Genomic DNA, 19,577 nt, shown 5'->3' on the forward strand with positions numbered 1-19,577 from the left:
GGAGTTGTTTTTAACAGAATAACTCGGGTTTTAGAGCCAGAAAGACCTTAGTTTAAATCCTACTTCTACTGCTTCTTTGCTGTATAACCTTGTACAAGTAAATTCACCTAGAGACTCAGTTTCCCCATCTATATAAAATGGTAACAAAAACAGGTCCTATGCAGAGGAGGTTGCTTTGAGGACTGAATAATATAATGCATGTTAAAGTAAGCATGTCATAAATTTTTTATTATTATTTTGAAATATAGAATGGGATAATATTTAATAAGGCCTATAAGTAATTTGTACCAGAAATTTAGTTAATGCTTCCTTTTTTTTTTTCTGACCACACATTATTAGGGACTAATAGGCCAGTTTAAATCAGTTTTCTTACCTAAAAACCAAACTAAGATTTCACTTGGTTCTAAATACTCAGGGTTTCACATATAAATTATACCCTTCAAGTGGCTGAGCTAAAACCGCAAATGACATTGTTTTCCATAAAACAAAGTTAAAATTGCTAGAATTCATTACCTTATGTAAGCTCTTTTATATGCTGAGCTCTTTCATACTTTGTTTCTGACTGTAATTTTTTGTCATGAAAATCTCAGTTTGCTAAGCCATTTATTAGTTTTCTTTCAAGACAATTGAAAGATTTTAGAACATGCTAAATAAATATCCAGATGAGGACAATTAGCATGTATATTGCATGAGGGTAAATATAGTATTTAAGATAATGTGATTCTCTATGATTCTAGAAATGTTTACCAAAATACAAATAAACTGGCAAATACATAGAAGCCTCCCTAATACGTGACTACACATAGTGTATATATGTACACACACACTATACTATATACAGTATATACCATGGATAGTGTGTATATAACACATAGTGTATATATGTACACACACTATACTATATACAGTATATACCATGGATAGTGTGTATATAACACATAGTGTATATATGTACACACACTATACTATATACAGTATATACCATGGATAGTGTGTATATACAGCATGTGTGTGTATATAATCTCCAAAGAGACACATAGTTATCAATTCAAATGCACACACGTATTCATGTATATATAAACTTCTCATCTCTTTGTATGTATTTTCAACTGAAAGAAAGAAACCAAGAAATCAAATAAGATGCAATTTCTCTGTTCCCTCATTAGAAACACATGAAAGAAGAATATTCACTAATACTCTATCTGTAGCAAAGGATGCCGAGCAATAAGATGGAAAAAGACACCCAGAACTGCACCGGGAGGAAGACAGGAGTGTAGAAGGCTGAGAGTGCAGACAGAGGGCTGAGGGCGAGTGTCTATTCCAGCATTTGGTAGATGTTTGACTCTCTTACTGCTCTTACAGAATCCTGACAAATGAAATATTAGAAGTGAGAAGGCTGTTTCATTTAAGTCTTTCATGTATTTCCCAAAGTCTGGGATGCATTCCAATGTGGGACTCTGATTTTAGGTGGCACAAAATGGTTAGTAACCCTGCATTAATGGGCATAAAGTTATTCCCTTTTAAGTTTACGGTCTACCCTCTGATTGATTACAGTGAGGAGACTCAGTTTGAACACCTCTCGAACCCCGCATTCCCAAATGGAAGGCAGGTCTCTAGTGCAGCTTTGGAAGATAAGAAATTTTAGCTCGAACATGTTTTGCTTCCATTGTAGGTTTTTAAATGCCTTTCCATTTAGTAATTTCCATTCTGATTCTCCATTTAAAGTTGTACGTAAATAGGACAAGTGACACAGTCAACAAAAGTGATGACAGTGTCATAGGAGTGACATTTGGAAACATGGTGCTACTGAGCTCACCGATCAGCAGAGGCTGACTACCTCCACCTTTCCTCCTTCGGGAGACTGATAGGCAATAAAAACATGTTTATACAAGAAAAGAGCTACTGCCCAGATCCGGCTGAGGCTCTTAAGTAGTTCCCTTTCGAGTATCCTTGAATTTGAGTCCTTTCTTTCTCACTAACTTACTCTACACCTGCAGTTTGGGGATACCCTGGTCAAGAACTGCTATTCCAAGAAGGCACATAGGTGCAACTCCAAGAACGTAGATTCTACTAGAGCAGATAGGACATGCACATACTCAATACATGGTGGGAAAGCCTAAGGTATTCATGGCAAAAATAGAAACAGGAACCCCAATGGGGACTTACATTCTGCCCTAACTTTAGAGGGTGGCCATTTAAATAACTGATGAAGGGCATGGCAGGTCATGTCTATAGATCAGTTATCCACCAGCACAGAGATTTACTGTGATTGAATTTCATTTCAAAGGGTTGGCATCATGCTTTTATGTTCTTGTTTTTCAAAATTAGTGTAATATAATGCACATTGAAAACATTTGTTGAACAAGAAACAAATAGAATTGACAGACTGTGCTCCAAATACTGGATATTCTGACACTTAACATTTTGGTGTATTTCTTTACACTCTTTCAATGCATAAGGGTATTATCCCCTCCATTATATTCATAGTACAGATACAAATTCATATCCCACTTTTTTCAGCTTACATTTTCTATGTAAAAATCTTTCAAGTTAAATACCTCCTTACTGTAACAATAGTTTTAATGCCTGCATAGTCAATTTAAAAAGATGAATCACAGATAAGCAAATTATTTCTCCCTGATGTGGTTTTATGTGATATTTCAATTTATTTTTAAATAACATAATAAAATGTATCTTTGATGTTTAAAGTTATAATTTGATTCCAGTTTGGGACAATGAGGTTAATATCATTAATTTGTTTATGGGACAGTTTTTCCCAACTACGCTACCAGCTGTTTGAAAACAAGAATTGCATTTACTCCTCTCTGTGTCCCCAGCTCTGCCTTGCACGTAGCAGGTACCTAGTATGTGTTTATTGAGTTGGATTAAATACACTTTTTGCTTTGATAGTTTCCCACTCTTTCGTAGAGGGATTTTAAGCAATTACTTGGCAGTCATTAGTTGCTAAAAAAGGGAAAGTCTACAAATATCTACTTAGAAGCTAAAATCTGTTATGAATGTCTTGGTATATAAAAATTACATGTTCTTGCTTAGTCTGTTTACTATATAGCTTTTTTTTATTTTCTCATCTAAAAAGTAGCTAGAAAAATAAAATTCCTGTCACCTAGGAACCTAATAATGACTTAGTATGAATTAAGAATAGGTAAATGGGAATTTTAGATGCAATTCTCTGACAAAGATGGGTACATCAATAAAAGCTTACTGTGGCAAGACATGATTGTTTCTCTAATGTGTAAAAAAATCAGCCGAATGCAAAATTGCATCAATGATACTTTAGATAAATGATAGAAACTTTAATATATCCTTAAATACCAGATTGATACTTAATATCAGTTTCTATTTGTTTTCAGGAAAGAATGGCTGGCTGCTTACCAAAGCGATTTGCCAGCCTCCCGTGCGGTCAGGTGTACCTACATGCCTGAGTTCTGGCTAATGAAATGTGAGCAGAAATTATGAGTGCTATTGTCAGGTCAAGCTCTCTTACCCATAGTCCTCTTCCTTTCTCCATATGGAATGGAAAGGATTTCCACGATCTAGAAGAGTGGGGAGACATAAAATATACAGGCACAAGTCCCTCAGTGTTTTAGTGGAGCAGAACTAATAAACTACTGGTTTAAGCCCCTGAGATTGCAGGATTTATCTGTTACAAAAGCCAGCAGAAATTTATATTTGTTCATTTCCAGAATGTTCCAGATGGGATTTAAGACAGCTATCTTGTCTGAACAGCTTTAAATAAGAAAGAAAATGTCTAGGTGCCTTCAGCACCAACTAATTAAAACCAAGTAATCTCCCGTCAGACTCCCCTTCATTCATGAATACCCACACTTCAAAAGAGTCCAGGTTTTCATAGAACAACAGACAGGATTCAAGAATCTGAACTCCCTAAGAGAATGCTCCTCCATTTGATTTTATTTTCCCAAGTAAAATGTAATAATCTTACGCAAGAGAAGTAGTGGTCCTCCGTGGTCACACATTTCATTGAGATTGGCCTGAATGGATCTTGAGGACTGAGCAATCACAGCAGAAAGGCAGGCAACCTTCTCTTTTTTTTAACTCCCAAGTGAGGCATGCATTTCATAGCTTTTTCTAACTCTACCTTCAGACAGATTTAAGTGACATAATTAGCAGGAATGTTTGCCCGGGATCATTCTCATTTGTGCTATGAGATACTTAACAGCCCTAAATAGGCTACTCCAGAGCCTGCAGATAGGCTCTCCCTGGAGGTGATTGTGTCCATCAGGAAAGGTGTTTAGTGCTCCCTTCAAGTGAGAAATTTTGTATGTCTAAAGATATCTGCTATATTTCCCTTTCTCCAAATCAATAACAACAATAGCCAACACGTATGGAACTCTGACTTTATATGCATGCACTATGGCATTCTGTTCTCACAAGGACTCTGTAGGATAGCTACTATAATTCCCATTTTAAAGATAAGAAGACTGAGAATGAGAGTTAGGACTTAAACACATTTTTATTTTGTACACCTATCCTCTTGGCCATTCCCTTATTCCCAATTTGGAGCTTCACGTATCACATTTGTGAGGCCCTCAGCATCTCAAGCCAACTACCCTTTAATAATATTAATTTCAAAGAGAGATCTCAAAGCCAGACAAAAAGCACTTTCATCTTTAAAAGGTTTAAGTAAAATGTGCATATTCTGTATGTCCAAGTATTTCTATGTAGGCCAAAAGACTCAGAACTGTGGGAGAGGAGCAAATAATTTGCATTTCAAAGGGATGAAAATAATCACAAGAACAGAGGGCTCTCCAATTTGAGAAAAGATTAAACAGAAACTATTAATTAATGACTTAGGACAAGCTCTGCTAATTGTTTACTAGTCACTTGAATACAAAATGAACTCATGTTTTGAAATAGATACAGTCCAGTGGAAAGTAGATTCAGAACCATGAAAAGAGATACTAAAGCATAGCCCGGGGTGGGGGTGGGGGGGGCGGGGAGTGGGGAGATGGGGAAATTTTAAAAGGAAGCATTACTTTTTAGTTGCTTAAATAGTTGCTATCTGAGATGAGTTGTATTTAGTGATACTGTATGAGAAAGGATGGAAGAAACATAGGATGAGGGTTAAGAGGTCTGCCCGTGAAGCTAAACAATCCTGCATAGAAATAGGGGCTCCGTTATTGACTAGGGCTATATGACCTTTGGCAGAACCAATGACCTTTGGCACATGGCTCAAGGAGCAAGAAAGGTGCTTCCCCGGAAATGGAGACAAAAGTGCTTCAAACAGGATGTATGGAACCCTTCCTAGTCTTCCACTGTAGTTAAGGGCACATTATGACTTCGACCTTCTTCCTGGGAAATCCAGAGAATAAATGTTAGGCTAGACAGCCTTTTTTTGTGGCAGAGTAGAGGAAGTTGCTTCTGTATTGGGTTTATTCTGCACTGACAGGGTTTCTCTGGGCAAGTGAGTTTTCCCCATGCAAAATGAGGGCAACATGCATGAGGGCACCAGTACAGGGCTTGTCTTAGGTCCCTTCAAAAATGCCACCTGGGGGAGGGTACCGGGGCCTCTGCCAAAACTAGCTGGAGGTGACTATTCCTAGGAATGGTGGGAAGACTATTCCCCCAGCATAGAATAGAAATTCACTCATCCAAATCAAGGGAACTACATCAGAGATGTCCTTTGATTGTGTGAATCCCAAAGAGACCCAGATTTTGCCCCATAAAAGGAACCAGTTTTAAAATCTGCCAGTCCCAGCAGACACTAAGTTATCTATGAAAGCTCCAGTTAAAAAAGAAGTTTCCTGATCTCCTTACCTCTCTTGAATCAATTATAAAGGGACAATAGGGGGAAAAAAATTAAGATGCTATCGGACTAGATCTAAATCCTGTCTGTTCAATTTACTAGTTGAATGACCATTTTATATTAATCTCACTGCATTAAATCATATTAACAGCTAATTTTCATACAGATAGATACTTGCAATTATCATTTGGTTCGAAGCCTATATAGATAATGTGAGATTCTAGCAGTCTCTGTCCTAGCAACTGAAGATCAAAATGCTATCCTCAGTTATTTACAGAACTGGCAATCTGCATGTAATTAATTGAGAGGTATCTACAATGTTGGGTAACTGTTCACCTACCTGCATGAGTGATTATCATTACATCTGTGATTTTTGTTTAAAAAAGTTATCTTGTCACATAAAACACCATGGATCCTCTTCAAATCTGGCTTTCATGTTGGCTCTTCTCATTTCCTCCTTGAATGTTCTTCAGGTTGAACCTCAATATTCAAAGTTTCTATTTCCGCCCTACCAAAACTGAGTCAGGAGAAAAAGGTAAAAATACAATGCTCTGGAGGGTAACTGGAGATCATGTAGAAGGACAAATTTTATTCTGTAAAAAGTTCAAATCCAATTTTTCCTGCCAGGTTAGGGGTTTGATTGAAGCTTGGGGTTCAATCTCAAGTTCACCTGGGGTCCTTCAAAGAATTTAGGTAACCCTGGTGAATTTCAAAACTTACAGTAAAATTGATTTCTTGGTTCTCAAATGTTTTAAACAACTTTCACAATTCTTTAGAATCTGATTTTAGCCCAGACCAGTATTTCTGAATTTACAGTTCTAGACACCTTGAAGTTATCACCTCAGGTGTATTTTGGACTCCTTTATTCATTACATCTTTCCCTTTTCTTCCCCACCTCCCTCATCACCCACCTCTCCCTATGGGGAAATAGCTTTCATGAAAAAAAGAAAAATCCTACCATTAGCTAGGGTGAAGGTTTAAAGAGATTTCTGTGCTCTCCATTTATTGTTTTGTTCCCTTAGTTGCCAGTTAGAGAACTAAATTTATCATAGAATTCCCAGCTTAAGCAATTTATCATTACCTTAACATCTTTCTTTTTTAAACAGCATACAACTATCACTTCTTTCCTTTATAGCTTCTTTGTGTTGTTTTGTTTGTTTTTTAATGAAGGCTGCTTAAAGCTTTCCATTTCTCCTTATCACTGTGTCATCTGTTTGAGGACCTTTTTCTCCAATATTCTCCTAATCTGTACTCAGGAAATCCATGTCTTTGGCATGCTTTCTCAACAAACCAAACCATTATCCCTTTAAAAAAATCGATAATGACCACTATTATTTATGCATTAGGCACCTTACATGGACCATCTTTAATCCTCATGTTTATTCTGCTTTATTATCACAAATTAACAGAGGAGTTAAGAATCGTAGTCATCATCAGCCTACCTATGTTCCACAGCTAACAAATATTTAACTTAGACTTGGAGCCAGGTATTTCTGGGTCCAAATTTTTGCTACTTCTGTTCTTCCTTCTTTAAGTCTACTTCCTGATGTTTTTGTTTGTGTTTCTTACATTAATAGGACAAGCTGTAAAATAAATACCCAGCACACAAAAAGTATAAGTATGAAAATATCCAACTTCACATACTAGGTTTAGAAAGGTATAATCATTGTACCTGAGAGGCCCTTTGATCAGAATTAATAGAAAGGCCCTAGTCAGCTCCCTACAGAGTTTAGTTCCTGCTTTATTCTTAATGAAACGAAGTTCATCTTATCAAACCTTGGTCACAGTCAGACATGACAAGAAAGCTTTGATTGTAAGGCTTCTGCTGACAGTGAAAGCTAAATGGAGTCAGCAGTTGGCCCTTCTAGACTAAAACTGAAAAATATTTGTGATGAGAACAATAAAGCACAACTTGCCTACACAGTTTCCGAAGTGCATCAAAGAACTCTGATGAGATATGGCCCCAAAGTATCTACTCTGCCTGAAAGACAGTAGTAGAACAGGAAAGGTATTCCAGATCTGAAGGGAGCTTGTCTGCTGCCTGCTTGCTAAGTACTTATCTATCCTTCTTTGTGGTGGTCCTTTACTTTGAAACAAACAAAAAAATTTTTTAAGGAAAAAAATTCCAGATACTATCCATCTTAGTTGAGCTCCTTTCTGGTTAAATTGCAGCTATGGCTGAATTAGATACTGTCATTCCATATGTTAGACACAGTCAGCCAGATTAAGGGATCCAAGCAATAAAATAAACTTTCCCTAAAGTATTACTGAAATAAATCAGAAATAGGATGCCAGTTATCTCCTTTTCTAGCTGGTGATAAGCAGATTGGACAAACTCTGCCAGAGAAGATTAAACTCTCCAGGAGAATTTATAAAAAAAAAATAATTAATAATAATAACTCACTCTTTACCATCAATTCAAAATAAACTCGAGTACAGAGTGTGTAATCAAACTTTTATCTTGAACATAAAGAGTCCTGTAAGTGTAACAGAAAGTACATTTTCCCTGCTCTGCCAAAGAAATACTTTAAAAGTATTTGAAAGATACTATTTGCAAGGAGTAAAAACATCATTAAGTTGCCCAGTGAACCCACACACGTTGACCCACTGAGGGACACATTGGAGGAAACCAGGAATTGCTCATCCTGTACCTGCCCTTAAGCTTGCCCTCTCAGTGAATGACACCAAGTCTTAGCCAGTTGACAAAAAGGTAGAAATCATCTTGGCATCTTCCTCTCCTACATCCCTCACAGCCCATCCATAACTAAAGCATTTCTCTATTCTGCTTCAGAACACATTTTCAATCTGTCCATTTACCCAAGCCTATTCCTATGACCCTAATTGAGACCACTTCTATTCCAGCTTGAATTAATGCAACAGCTTCAGGAGTTTCAACTTTTTCCCTCCTGCAAATCTATTTTTCATGCCGATTAATCTTCCCAAAAATATAAATCTGATCATATTACTCTTTTGCATAAAACACTTTAATGGCTTGCTGTTGCCCTCAGGATAGAGTGAAAACAGCTTATCATGGTTTACAAGCCTCTTGTAAATCATTCCTCTAATTACCTCTTTGACCTCTTTTCTGTTTCCCTCCTGTATTTGCTCCAGCCCGTCTGGACAAATTTAATTCTCCAATCTCAGAGGGTTTCCATTGCTTCCATGCCTTTGTACTCCCTATTTTCTTTGCCTAGAACTCTCTCTCTCTCTCTCCATGAAGGATGACGGTGGGGACTAAGGGGTGAGAATGGAAATAAACTGTTGTCGGGTTACTATGTATTTTACCTAAAGCAATTTGATGACACCTCTAAGTAGATTGTGATAAATTAAAGATGTATACTATAATCCTTTGCACAAATAAAAATACTGTACATAAACACACACAGAAAGGCTAAAGAATTGAAATGCAATACTGAAAGATTAAAATAGAAAAAGACAAGAAAGAAAGGAACAAAAAATTCAAATGGTGACAGATAAACAAATAGCAAAATGGCACCCCAAAATGCAATCATTTTAGTTAACTATATTTGGTATAAGTGGACAAAACAATCTAACAAAAGGCAGAGATTGCAGAGATCGTGAGACTGATTGAAAAGCCAGAACCAGCCACATTCTGGCTATAAAAGAAACTAACTACAGAGACACAAATATGTTGAGAGTTAAGGATGGAAAAAGATATACCATGAGAACATTAAGCTCAAGAAATCTAGAGTGGCTACAGTAATCATTCAAAATGAGTTGAAGACAAGGAGTATTACTAGAGACAAAGATGGACTCTTTCTAATGATAAAAGATCCGTAAAACAATCTCAGTAGGTTTCAAAGGATTGAAATGTTGCAGAGCAGTTCTCTGACCACAACAGAAGTAAATAAATAAAATACAGTAAGACTCTAGAAAAGATCTAACTACATACTTGGAATAAGGTAACTCTATCCTAAATCATCCATCAGCAAAAAAGCATAAACTAAAAAAAATGTTGTCACTAAGTTTTATATATATATTAAAACTTCTGAAATGCAATTAAGCATTTTAAAAGCTTATATTAAAAATGAAGGACCAAAATCAATGATCTAGGGTTCCACCTTAGGAAGATAAGAAAACAAAACGAACCAACCCAACCCTGATGAACCTGTACCAAACATCTGTGCACACTAAATTATTTCCTTATATCTTCAGAAAAAAAATATAGCTCATCAGATCAATCCTCTTCTGGAAGCAGTAGCTATGTTTATGGCACAGATTGTGGTCATAGATTCACAGATATCTACTTACCTCCCAACTCCTCAACTTGTATACATTAAATATATAATTTTTTGTATGTCCATCATCCCTCAATGAAGTGGCTTTTAAAAATTCAAAGTTAGGAAAAAAAATGGTTCAAAGGGATGCACATATTGAACTTAGACATGTTTAGGTTTAATGTATCCAGTAAACTCCTCACTGTTGTCCCTGAACCTCCTGAAGGCTCTACCTGTTTCTATTCCATCAGTTCCTTCTACTCTTGTTAATTCTGGGTAAAAATAGGGATTAAACTTAGGTAAAAATGATATGTTCCTGTTGTTTAACCTGCATTTCTTTGCTTACTAGTGAGGTTGGTCATCTTTTCATATACTGATTAACTGTTTTTAGTGTTTATTACATTCATTGCCTCATTTTCTATTGACATTTACCTCTTTTCCTTGTTGATTAATAAGAGCTGTTTTAATACCAAGTTGATCATGGTCTTTGGGTATTCAATGTGCATGTTGTTTGCTTGTTATGCTATTATTTTTTAAATGCATACAATCAGACCATTTTCTTTCATGGTTTCTGGCCTTATTCATAGAAAATGCTTTTCAACTCTATTATAAAATTATTGAATTTTCTTCTAATACATTATCTGTTCATGCATTCTAGTTCTTAATTCATCTGGATTTTATTGGACCAAATGAAGTTGTGTATCTTCTCCCACTAAATATCTAGCCAATCATTTATATCTTTCTCACTGAATTAAAATGCCACCTTTCACCTATACTAACTTTTCAAATATACTTAATGTTAATTCCTTACTTTGTTTCATTGACTGTATTTTCATGTAGTGTACTGCTTTATTTTTGATATCTTGTAGGGTCTGTTGCCATTACTACTGTGTAATATTTCTGATTACTCTCATATTTATCTTCTTTCAAATGAACTTTCAAATTACTCAATATATACATAGATCACAGAGATATATTTGGTTTTGAAAAACAATGTCTTTATAATTTTGAATCTATTAAAATAAATAGTATACGTCTCTTTTTTCTAAGTTTTATTTTCTTAGTAGGGCTGAGTGTTTGTCATAGTCTGTGTATTTCTCATTAAATTATTCTTCCAGGAATATAATTTTTTCAGAGATGCTGTGACTAATGATTTGTGACGATATTTTCTAAATGTTTTTATTTTGTACCATGTTAATTTATTCTCCTATTCTAATCATTTTTCAGGTAATTTAGACATTAATTTGATCTACAAACAATGCTAGTTTTACCACATCTTTTCCAATAATACCAACTCCTATGTTCCTAGATAATGGATTTTGGAGCACTGTCTGAATCTTTGCCTTGTTCTTACATTTGGGGGCACTTCTCTAGTGATTCACCATAAGGTTGGATCCTAGTCATTTTTTTACAGATATATAAATTTAGATGTAGACATAGCTTTACATGGAGATATAGACATATATGTGAACACTGTGAATGGAGAATTGTACTTTCAATTGCTCTTTTAGGAGTGAATACTGAAGTTGATCAAATACCTTTTTATCTAAAAATACTGTTTTACACTACTGAGACTTGTGTAAAATATGGTGTTTGTAGATGAAGTGTACCCCACAGGATCTCATGTGGAGAAGCAAAGCTCAACAACACCTGTCTTGCTATTCAGTTGAACAGTAAGTTCAGTGTCGTCTGCTTAAATATCTACAGTTAAAGCATACTCCTTTCCAATATCATTTGATACCTATTTAAGTTCAGTTTAATATGTCCACTGGGTTTGAAATTGAATACGAAAGGATAGTTCATTTATTATTTAAAAACTTTTTTTTCCTTAAAATTCTGACTCTTCCCACTCTTAAAGCATTTTCATCATCATAGCCATTATGGTGCCTTGATTCGGTCTCTTCCCTATAATAAACACAAAGCATACAAAGAGATTTTGAGGATCTTTTTGCTTACCTCAAAAAAGAAAACCCCTTCATAAATGAAGACTTACTGAATTCTGAAGGATGTATACCTTCTAAGGGGCAGTTTTTAATAGAAAGCTTATATCTGAAGGAAATAAAGCCTCAACCTCTTGTATTGCATGTAACTGTTTGTACTTTGAACCTAAGAGCCTGATATCCAATGAAGTTTCTATTAGCTTCATTTTGAGCAGAGGATGATATCCCAACATTACAGATGCAGACACTGATTCAAACTGAATAGGTTTCCTCTTAGCCACTGACCTCTGTTGCCTGAGTTTGAGTTCAACGTAGAGCCTTTTGTGAAATGCATGCTGTTGGGCCGCACACTCTGTGCCAGACGGTGTATTAGTCTCCTCATAATTGTTAAATACTGTCTTTGTCCTAATGCTAGGATGCTATTACTATCGTCATCCTCACTTTACAGCCAAGAAAACCAACATACAGAGAGGTGCATCAACTTACCCCATGTGGCTAATAAGGGCAGCCCTCGGGTTCAATCCCATATCAGTGTGATTCCCAATCCAGGGTCCTTTCCATCGTACTTGCTGCCTTATTGATGTCCCTTTACCGATCCATGTCCTAACTCAACTTCTCTTCCTGCCTCCTCCTGCAGGCCCGTGACCAAGGCGTAGACTAAGAGGTGGAGTCATGCTTCACACGGCCATATCATGTTGGCAGCCATTCCTGGGTCTGGCTGTGGTGTTCATCTTCATGGGTTCCACCATTGGCTGCCCCGCTCGCTGTGAGTGCTCTGCTCAGAACAAATCCGTTAGCTGCCACAGAAGGCGGCTCATTGCCATCCCCGAGGGCATTCCCATCGAGACCAAAATCTTGGACCTCAGCAAGAACAGGCTGAAGAGTGTCAACCCTGAGGAGTTCATATCCTATCCTCTGCTGGAGGAGATAGATTTGAGTGACAACATTATCGCCAATGTGGAGCCAGGGGCTTTTAACAATCTCTTTAACCTTCGTTCCCTCCGCCTCAAAGGTAACCGCCTGAAACTGGTCCCCTTAGGGGTCTTCACGGGGCTATCCAACCTCACCAAGCTGGATATTAGTGAGAATAAGATTGTCATTTTACTGGACTACATGTTCCAGGACCTGCACAACCTGAAGTCTCTAGAGGTGGGGGACAATGATTTGGTTTATATATCACACAGGGCCTTCAGTGGGCTGCTGAGCTTGGAGCAGCTCACCCTGGAGAAATGCAACCTCACAGCTGTACCAACAGAAGCCCTTTCCCACCTCCGCAGCCTCATTAGCCTGCATCTGAAGCATCTCAATATCAACACTATGCCTGTGTATGCCTTTAAAAGACTGTTCCACCTGAAACATCTAGAGATTGACTATTGGCCTTTACTGGATATAATGCCTGCCAATAGCCTCTATGGTCTCAACCTCACGTCCCTCTCGATCACCAATACCAACCTGTCCACGGTCCCCTTCCTTGCCTTTAAACACCTGGTATATCTGACCCACCTTAACCTCTCCTACAATCCCATCAGCACAATTGAAGCTGGCATGTTCTCGGACCTGATCCGCCTTCAGGAGCTTCATATAGTGGGGGCCCAGCTCCGCACCATTGAGCCTCACTCCTTCCAAGGGCTCCGCTTCCTTCGTGTGCTCAATGTGTCTCAGAACCTACTGGAAACTTTGGAAGAGAATGTCTTCTCCTCCCCTAGGGCTTTGGAGGTCCTGAGCATCAATAACAATCCACTAGCCTGTGACTGCCGTCTCCTCTGGATCCTGCAGCGGCACCCCACGCTGCAGTTCGGGGGCCAGCAGCCCATGTGTGCTGGCCCCGACACCATCCGTGAGAGATCATTCAAGGATTTCCACAGCACTGCCCTTTCTTTTTACTTTACCTGCAAAAAACCCAAAATCCGTGAAAAGAAGCTGCAGCATCTGCTAGTGGATGAAGGGCAGACGGTCCAGCTCGAATGCAGCGCTGACGGAGACCCTCAGCCTGTCATTTCCTGGGTGACACCGCGCAGGCGTTTTATCACCACCAAGTCCAATGGAAGGGCCACCGTGTTGGGCGATGGCACTCTGGAAATCCGCTTTGCCCAGGATCAAGACAGCGGGATGTATGTCTGCATCGCTAGCAACGCAGCGGGGAACGACACCTTCACGGCCTCTTTAACCGTGAAAGGCTTCACATCAGACCGCTTCCTTTATGCCAACAGGACCCCTATGTACATGACGGACGCCAACGACACCATGTCCAACGGCACCAATGCCAATACGTTTTCCCTGGACCTTAAAACAATACTGGTGTCTACAGCCATGGGCTGTTTCACATTCCTGGGAGTGGTTTTATTTTGTTTTCTCCTCCTTTTTGTGTGGAGCCGAGGGAAAGGCAAGCACAAAAACAGCATTGACCTCGAGTATGTGCCCCGAAAAAACAATGGTGCTGTTGTGGAAGGGGAGGTGGCTGGACCCAGGAGGTTCAACATGAAAATGATCTGAGGGTCTAGCGCTCTCACTGTTGTTTCCGGGTCGGTGTTGGTTACCAGTGAGATAGCTGGCACAGTCAATTACTAGGTGAAAAGGTGGCCTCGGGCAGCTGCCCCTGTGTCCAAGCAGGGTCCACGGAAGCAGGAGGACTTCGTCTGGAGACTCCACCTAGAGGCAGGCAGGCACGTGTCAGAGCCCTTCACAGTGGGATACTAATTGTTTGCATTGCAAATATTGGCATTCTGGGGATCTCAGTAATGAACCTGAACCTTCGGCTCATGCTCACGGACAGTTACTCAACATTTTCTACCATGGCAAAAACAAAAGGAAAAAAAAAAAAAGGAACAACCTACAATGTAGGATTTACATATTAAAAAGACACATTTGTCTAAAACATACTCTACAGAAAAATTTGTATCTATGATTCTCATTTGTTAAAGCCTTGCATCATACCGTATTGTTGATTCAGCACCACAAAGAAATCAATATATTCTTTACTCTTTTTTTTTTGAAACATATATGCTGTATATGTTTTAAAGCAATATGAATGAGAGGTTGTGCTTTTAGTTACTCACCACTATAGATCCAAGTGTGATATCACCTTCCTTTCCATACAGATGACCCTGAGACTAGATCCCTGGAGTTATGGGCGGAGAGATGCGGGATGATGCGTTTGTCTGATGTAGGATGCCAAGAAATAGAGCCCAAGGCAAAACTGCTCAACTCTGTTAACTTCTGTTACTATAAATAAAGGCATGTGCCTAGTTTTGATACAGAATGGAATATTTTTTATACTTGTGATATCACCCTGGACCAGTTTACTGTAACAAAGCCCTTGGTTTCTCCGGAAGGTTGTATACCACTAGTTGTACCTGTAAAATGCAAGGTAGGTGTTCATGATGAAGATGAACCATTTAAACACAACTTGATTTTACTTTCATCAGTTACTACTAATGGGTTGACAGGAAGAGCACATACTTGTTATCTATACTCATAGGGTAATATTTACCTTGTAGAGGAGATCAAGAATTCGGATATGCAAAAGCTCTGTGGATAAAAGGGAGCTCTTCTCAGATGCCAACACAAACCAGGGTGATCCAGGCATCACGTGATGTTAACGCAACTAAAGATCTCTTACAATGATAGCTGTCTGACGGCTGGATTGCTGCCAAAGGAAATATCCAGCTACCACTCTGATGTTTTCTATTCAAATATTTACTGTACGTACAGTATTACCTTGAATGGGTAACTTCAGGGCTTTTGCCTGCTTCCTTTTAGCTTGAGAATTATCTTGTGTACACAAGAGGAATCTGTCTCATTTTTAAAGACGTGAGGAGGAAGAGGTGAATTAAAAAGCACTTAGTTTTTTCCTCTACTCTGTACAGGAAAAAACTAAGTTCAAGAGCCCTACCAATAGGTTAAATCGTGCAGATACTTTTACCCCTCTGACCCAAGGATCTCAGTCCAGTTCAGTTTGTATTAATGATTGTTACTGAAAGTTAAAACATTATAGCGTTTGTTTTTTAATGACGTCCTGCCCCTACCACCAGTGATCTGGTTCCAATGAGACATAATTCCATTTGGCTAAATATTCAGTGAATGCCTTTCAAGGCATATATTCATATGATCCAAGAAAGCACTGAATACAGAGTGCATTCATGAAATGTAATCTATTTAATCAGCAAAGGACAGATAGGAAATGGCTATACTTTGTACATTTTGAGAGGGACCTGAAAGTGAGCCCCCTTTTGGACAGTGAATAAGAAGTTTCTGAGGTTTGTTTCTGGACATATCCACATATCCTCCTGGGGGTTTGACTTTCAAAAAGCTGGCTTTTTTTTTTTTTTTTTTTTTTTTTGGTAGCATTTGAAATTTTGAGGAGCTTCAATAAAATTAAATTGACCCCAATAAAAAAGTGACAGGTCCAGAAATTGTTTTGCCGATTGGATAGTAGTACAGTTAAACCCCTTTCTCCCTTCATAAAGGGTGGAAATGAGACAGAAAGATTGAAGAATTGCCTGTTTAAGTCATTTTTCATTTGACTTTCCTAATGACTATCATAGATCTTTTAGAAATTCATTTTCCACTTTTGGAAATTACTTTATATTACATATCCAATAATACAAATCAAGACTTTTTTGCAATTTCTATTTCCTGTGTGCAGGTGGAATGGGGTCTTTCAAACTGGAAAGAAAAAGTGGAGAGCTAGTCTTCCACAACTTAACAGAAAATACTTCATCTTAATTTTGCAACATTGTAATTGCAACCCATTGTCCAACAACAAGACACACATTAAGCAATTAATAAAAGGGCCTTGTGATTGTAACTGCTATATTCTGTTAAAATAAAAGTGGACCAAAAACAGCTTAGTCAAATGAAATTGAATTAAAGTTAACCCATCCACGAAAAGATTAAGTGAAAAGATTTTGTGATTATTCCACTGGAAGAAGAGAGACTGTACTCTTTCAGGGGCTTCCATACTCTCATCTGTGGAACAACAGGTATTTAAGATATCAGAAAGCACTCTTCCAAAAAAGAGACTGGATAGACTACTAAATTGGGAAAATGCTGCATTCTTTAACCACCTCTTGACGTTCAAAATATACATGAGCCTACTAAATCCTCTGCAAGTCCTGTAAAAAACAATTCTGTTTAATATTGCTCACCTTATGGTTTCACTATTATTTATTTGAGCACGAAGCTCTTCCTTTTCCGATTTGACTGTTAACATCTTGAAAAACGAGTTCCGTCAAACCCAGTTTGATCAACAGTGAACTAAAGTAGTGCTCTTCCGAAGTAGTCCTAAACTCAGTGTTACCACTAAGAGTAAAATTGCTATTTGAAGTGGATTCCAACAGATAACAAAAAAATATATCACCTGCACATGTGATCTGATCGTAAGAATGTATTGGCCAGGTATTTCTATGAGAATCTACTTTCCACCAGAAACATCACAGTAATGGATTTGTAGTTAATTGAAAGGCTACTTAATTTTCTCTATTTTCACTAGTGGTGCAGATTTTGGGTTCCTTTGTATATCTGTAAGGCCCGACCATGGGTTCCACTAACTAGCTCTAGGGCTTAGCATGGAGTTACACACAAGGAATTTTCCCTTATGGCTTTAAATTACCTCTTTGTTAGAGCAAAGTAGACCATGGTAGAGAGTAACAGCTCAGAGAGCACATGGGCCAAATTCTCTCCTAAGTAGACCTCTCTGAGTCAACCTCTTCCCAGAGGATTTGTCTTAAAGTGTCCCAAGAAGAAATACAGTTGTTTGGCTCACAACTAAGTTTTGGGTTGACCCGTTCAGTTGTGTGTGTTGATATCATTTTCAGATAAATGTTTATTTTCTCTAAGCATTAAATCTCTAGAAGAACAAATTCTCTGACTAAAGCCCTAATAGTCTGAGAGAATTGATCCATGTCCCTAAATATCTGAAATTCGTGTTACCATAGTAAGGTAATTCACCAGTCGGGCTTAATGTGTTCCTGATGAGGGATTTCTACTTGTCCAAATTCTCCTAGTACTCACTTTTTTTATACCTCATTTCATTTTCATTGCATTTATAGCTATGAGCTTTTCAAATAGTCTCAAAATCTGAAAATGTAAACCAAGAATTGCCAAGATTTACACATCCTAGTTCCTGATGACGTGGGTCAGATTTCCAGTTTTGCTCAAACTTCCAAGAAATTTTGCTTCTCACCAGCAACTCCCCAGTAGTATGAAGGCATTCAGGATTTGCTCTAGAGTCAAGGGTGGATTCTTTTTTCATCGTACTGTCAAATATTTTGCTCTCCTCAGTTCTCAGAGAAGCCCAGAAGTTATATAATCCTCTATGACTTTTTTTTAAAAGGATTATTTAAATCTCACCTGCACTGAAGCCTGACTTTTGTCACTTTCCATGACTCAAGTAGGAACAAATATATTTATATTTTAGAAAGTACAAAAGAGAGGATGTGATCTTGGAGAAGAAAAATTGAGTACAGCCCCATGTAAATTAACTTACCCTTCCAGGTTCTCCTTTCGTCTCTGGGTCAAGACATCTGTTTTAATTTCAGGGACTGTGCTCAGAAGCTGTTCAGCAACATGTAATATGTCTTGAGGCTTTCTAGGGAAGAAAAAAAAAATACATCATTTTCAGTGTAGAAGGCTAAGACTTAACAAAAAGACATTATTGAGGATTTAAAGAAAGGTTAGGAGATACTTGGATCCATTTTAATTCTATTTCTTCTACTGCTAAAATTTATAGTTACTATCTTCTGAGAAAGAATCCTAAATTATCTTCTTTAAATTTAGTTTCTGCTTTATCCCTGTTTCCTACGTCCCAGTCACATTTATGTAGCTCATACGATCTATTTCAAACGGATTTTGTGGCATATGAACCTAGTAACAAAACCTTTGGGGTTGAAGCCAATCGTTCTACTTGGTACTTAGGTAAAGATACATCGTTCTTTATTACTAGGATTAGGTTCTAGCAACATTCCCCATTGGACTTGTACATCCTGTGCCTGGTTATTTCCATGGATTTTCCACCATTGGCTTTGGGAGCTTGTCCTTTCTGCTAAAATCCTTGGTACTTTCTGTTCCAGGAGTTTTAGAGTTACTTTGCCTTTGTGTGTGGGAAGCCTTGAAGAATGCAATATTATGATTTGTTGATTTCAGAATTACATGCATTGGTTAGGCACCAGAGGGTGCTTCCTGATATGTTGGCCAACACTTGATGAATCTCTGTTGCTGTCCCCTTAGCTCCTTCAAAAGCCATCCCTAAGAGAGCACTCTCTTTCTCCCTGTAGTGAAAGTATGGCGACAGGGAAAGGGCAGCTTCACGATTTAAGTCTCCAAGATCAAAATGACAGCTGATTTGCTACGATATTTACTTATGTCATGTAACAAAAACTGGGTCTCGGGGCCATAAAAGTCTAGATTTGCAAGGTTTAACCAAGTCAGCTATGGTTTAAATCAACAATGACAGGTTTTCAAACCCGAAATTGGTTCATCTGTTTTGGGAGCAGTAAATGTGGCTGTATTGCTCAAAAAAAAAAAAAAAAAGATAATGAAAACTGCTTGTGTTAGCTTTGCCTATAATAAAATGTTTGCAGCAAATATATATATCTATATCTATATATATGTATA

General features: G+C 37.9%; 1 protein-coding gene across 12 annotated transcripts in view; it reads left to right on the forward strand.

The window, feature by feature from the left end:
• The window catches only part of LINGO2 (leucine rich repeat and Ig domain containing 2), a 1,236,800-nt gene that overhangs the window by 1,216,365 nt on the left and 858 nt on the right, over positions 1-19,577 (forward strand). For 11 of the 12 annotated variants that reach the window (XM_032393628.1, XM_032393630.1, XM_032393626.1 and 8 more), the window contains one exon: positions 12,601-19,493. In XM_032393628.1, coding sequence (XP_032249519.1) covers positions 12,636-14,456 — 1,821 coding nt within the window. In that variant the 5' untranslated portion in view covers positions 12,601-12,635 and the 3' untranslated portion in view covers positions 14,457-19,493. Of the gene's footprint in view, positions 1-12,600; positions 19,494-19,577 lie in introns of those variants that run through there. The other variant, XR_004298032.1, reaches the window with a different exon arrangement.

Source organism: Phoca vitulina, unplaced genomic scaffold (assembly GCF_004348235.1).
Source record: "Phoca vitulina isolate PV1807 unplaced genomic scaffold, GSC_HSeal_1.0 scaffold75, whole genome shotgun sequence".
NCBI lineage: Eukaryota > Metazoa > Chordata > Mammalia > Carnivora > Phocidae > Phoca > Phoca vitulina.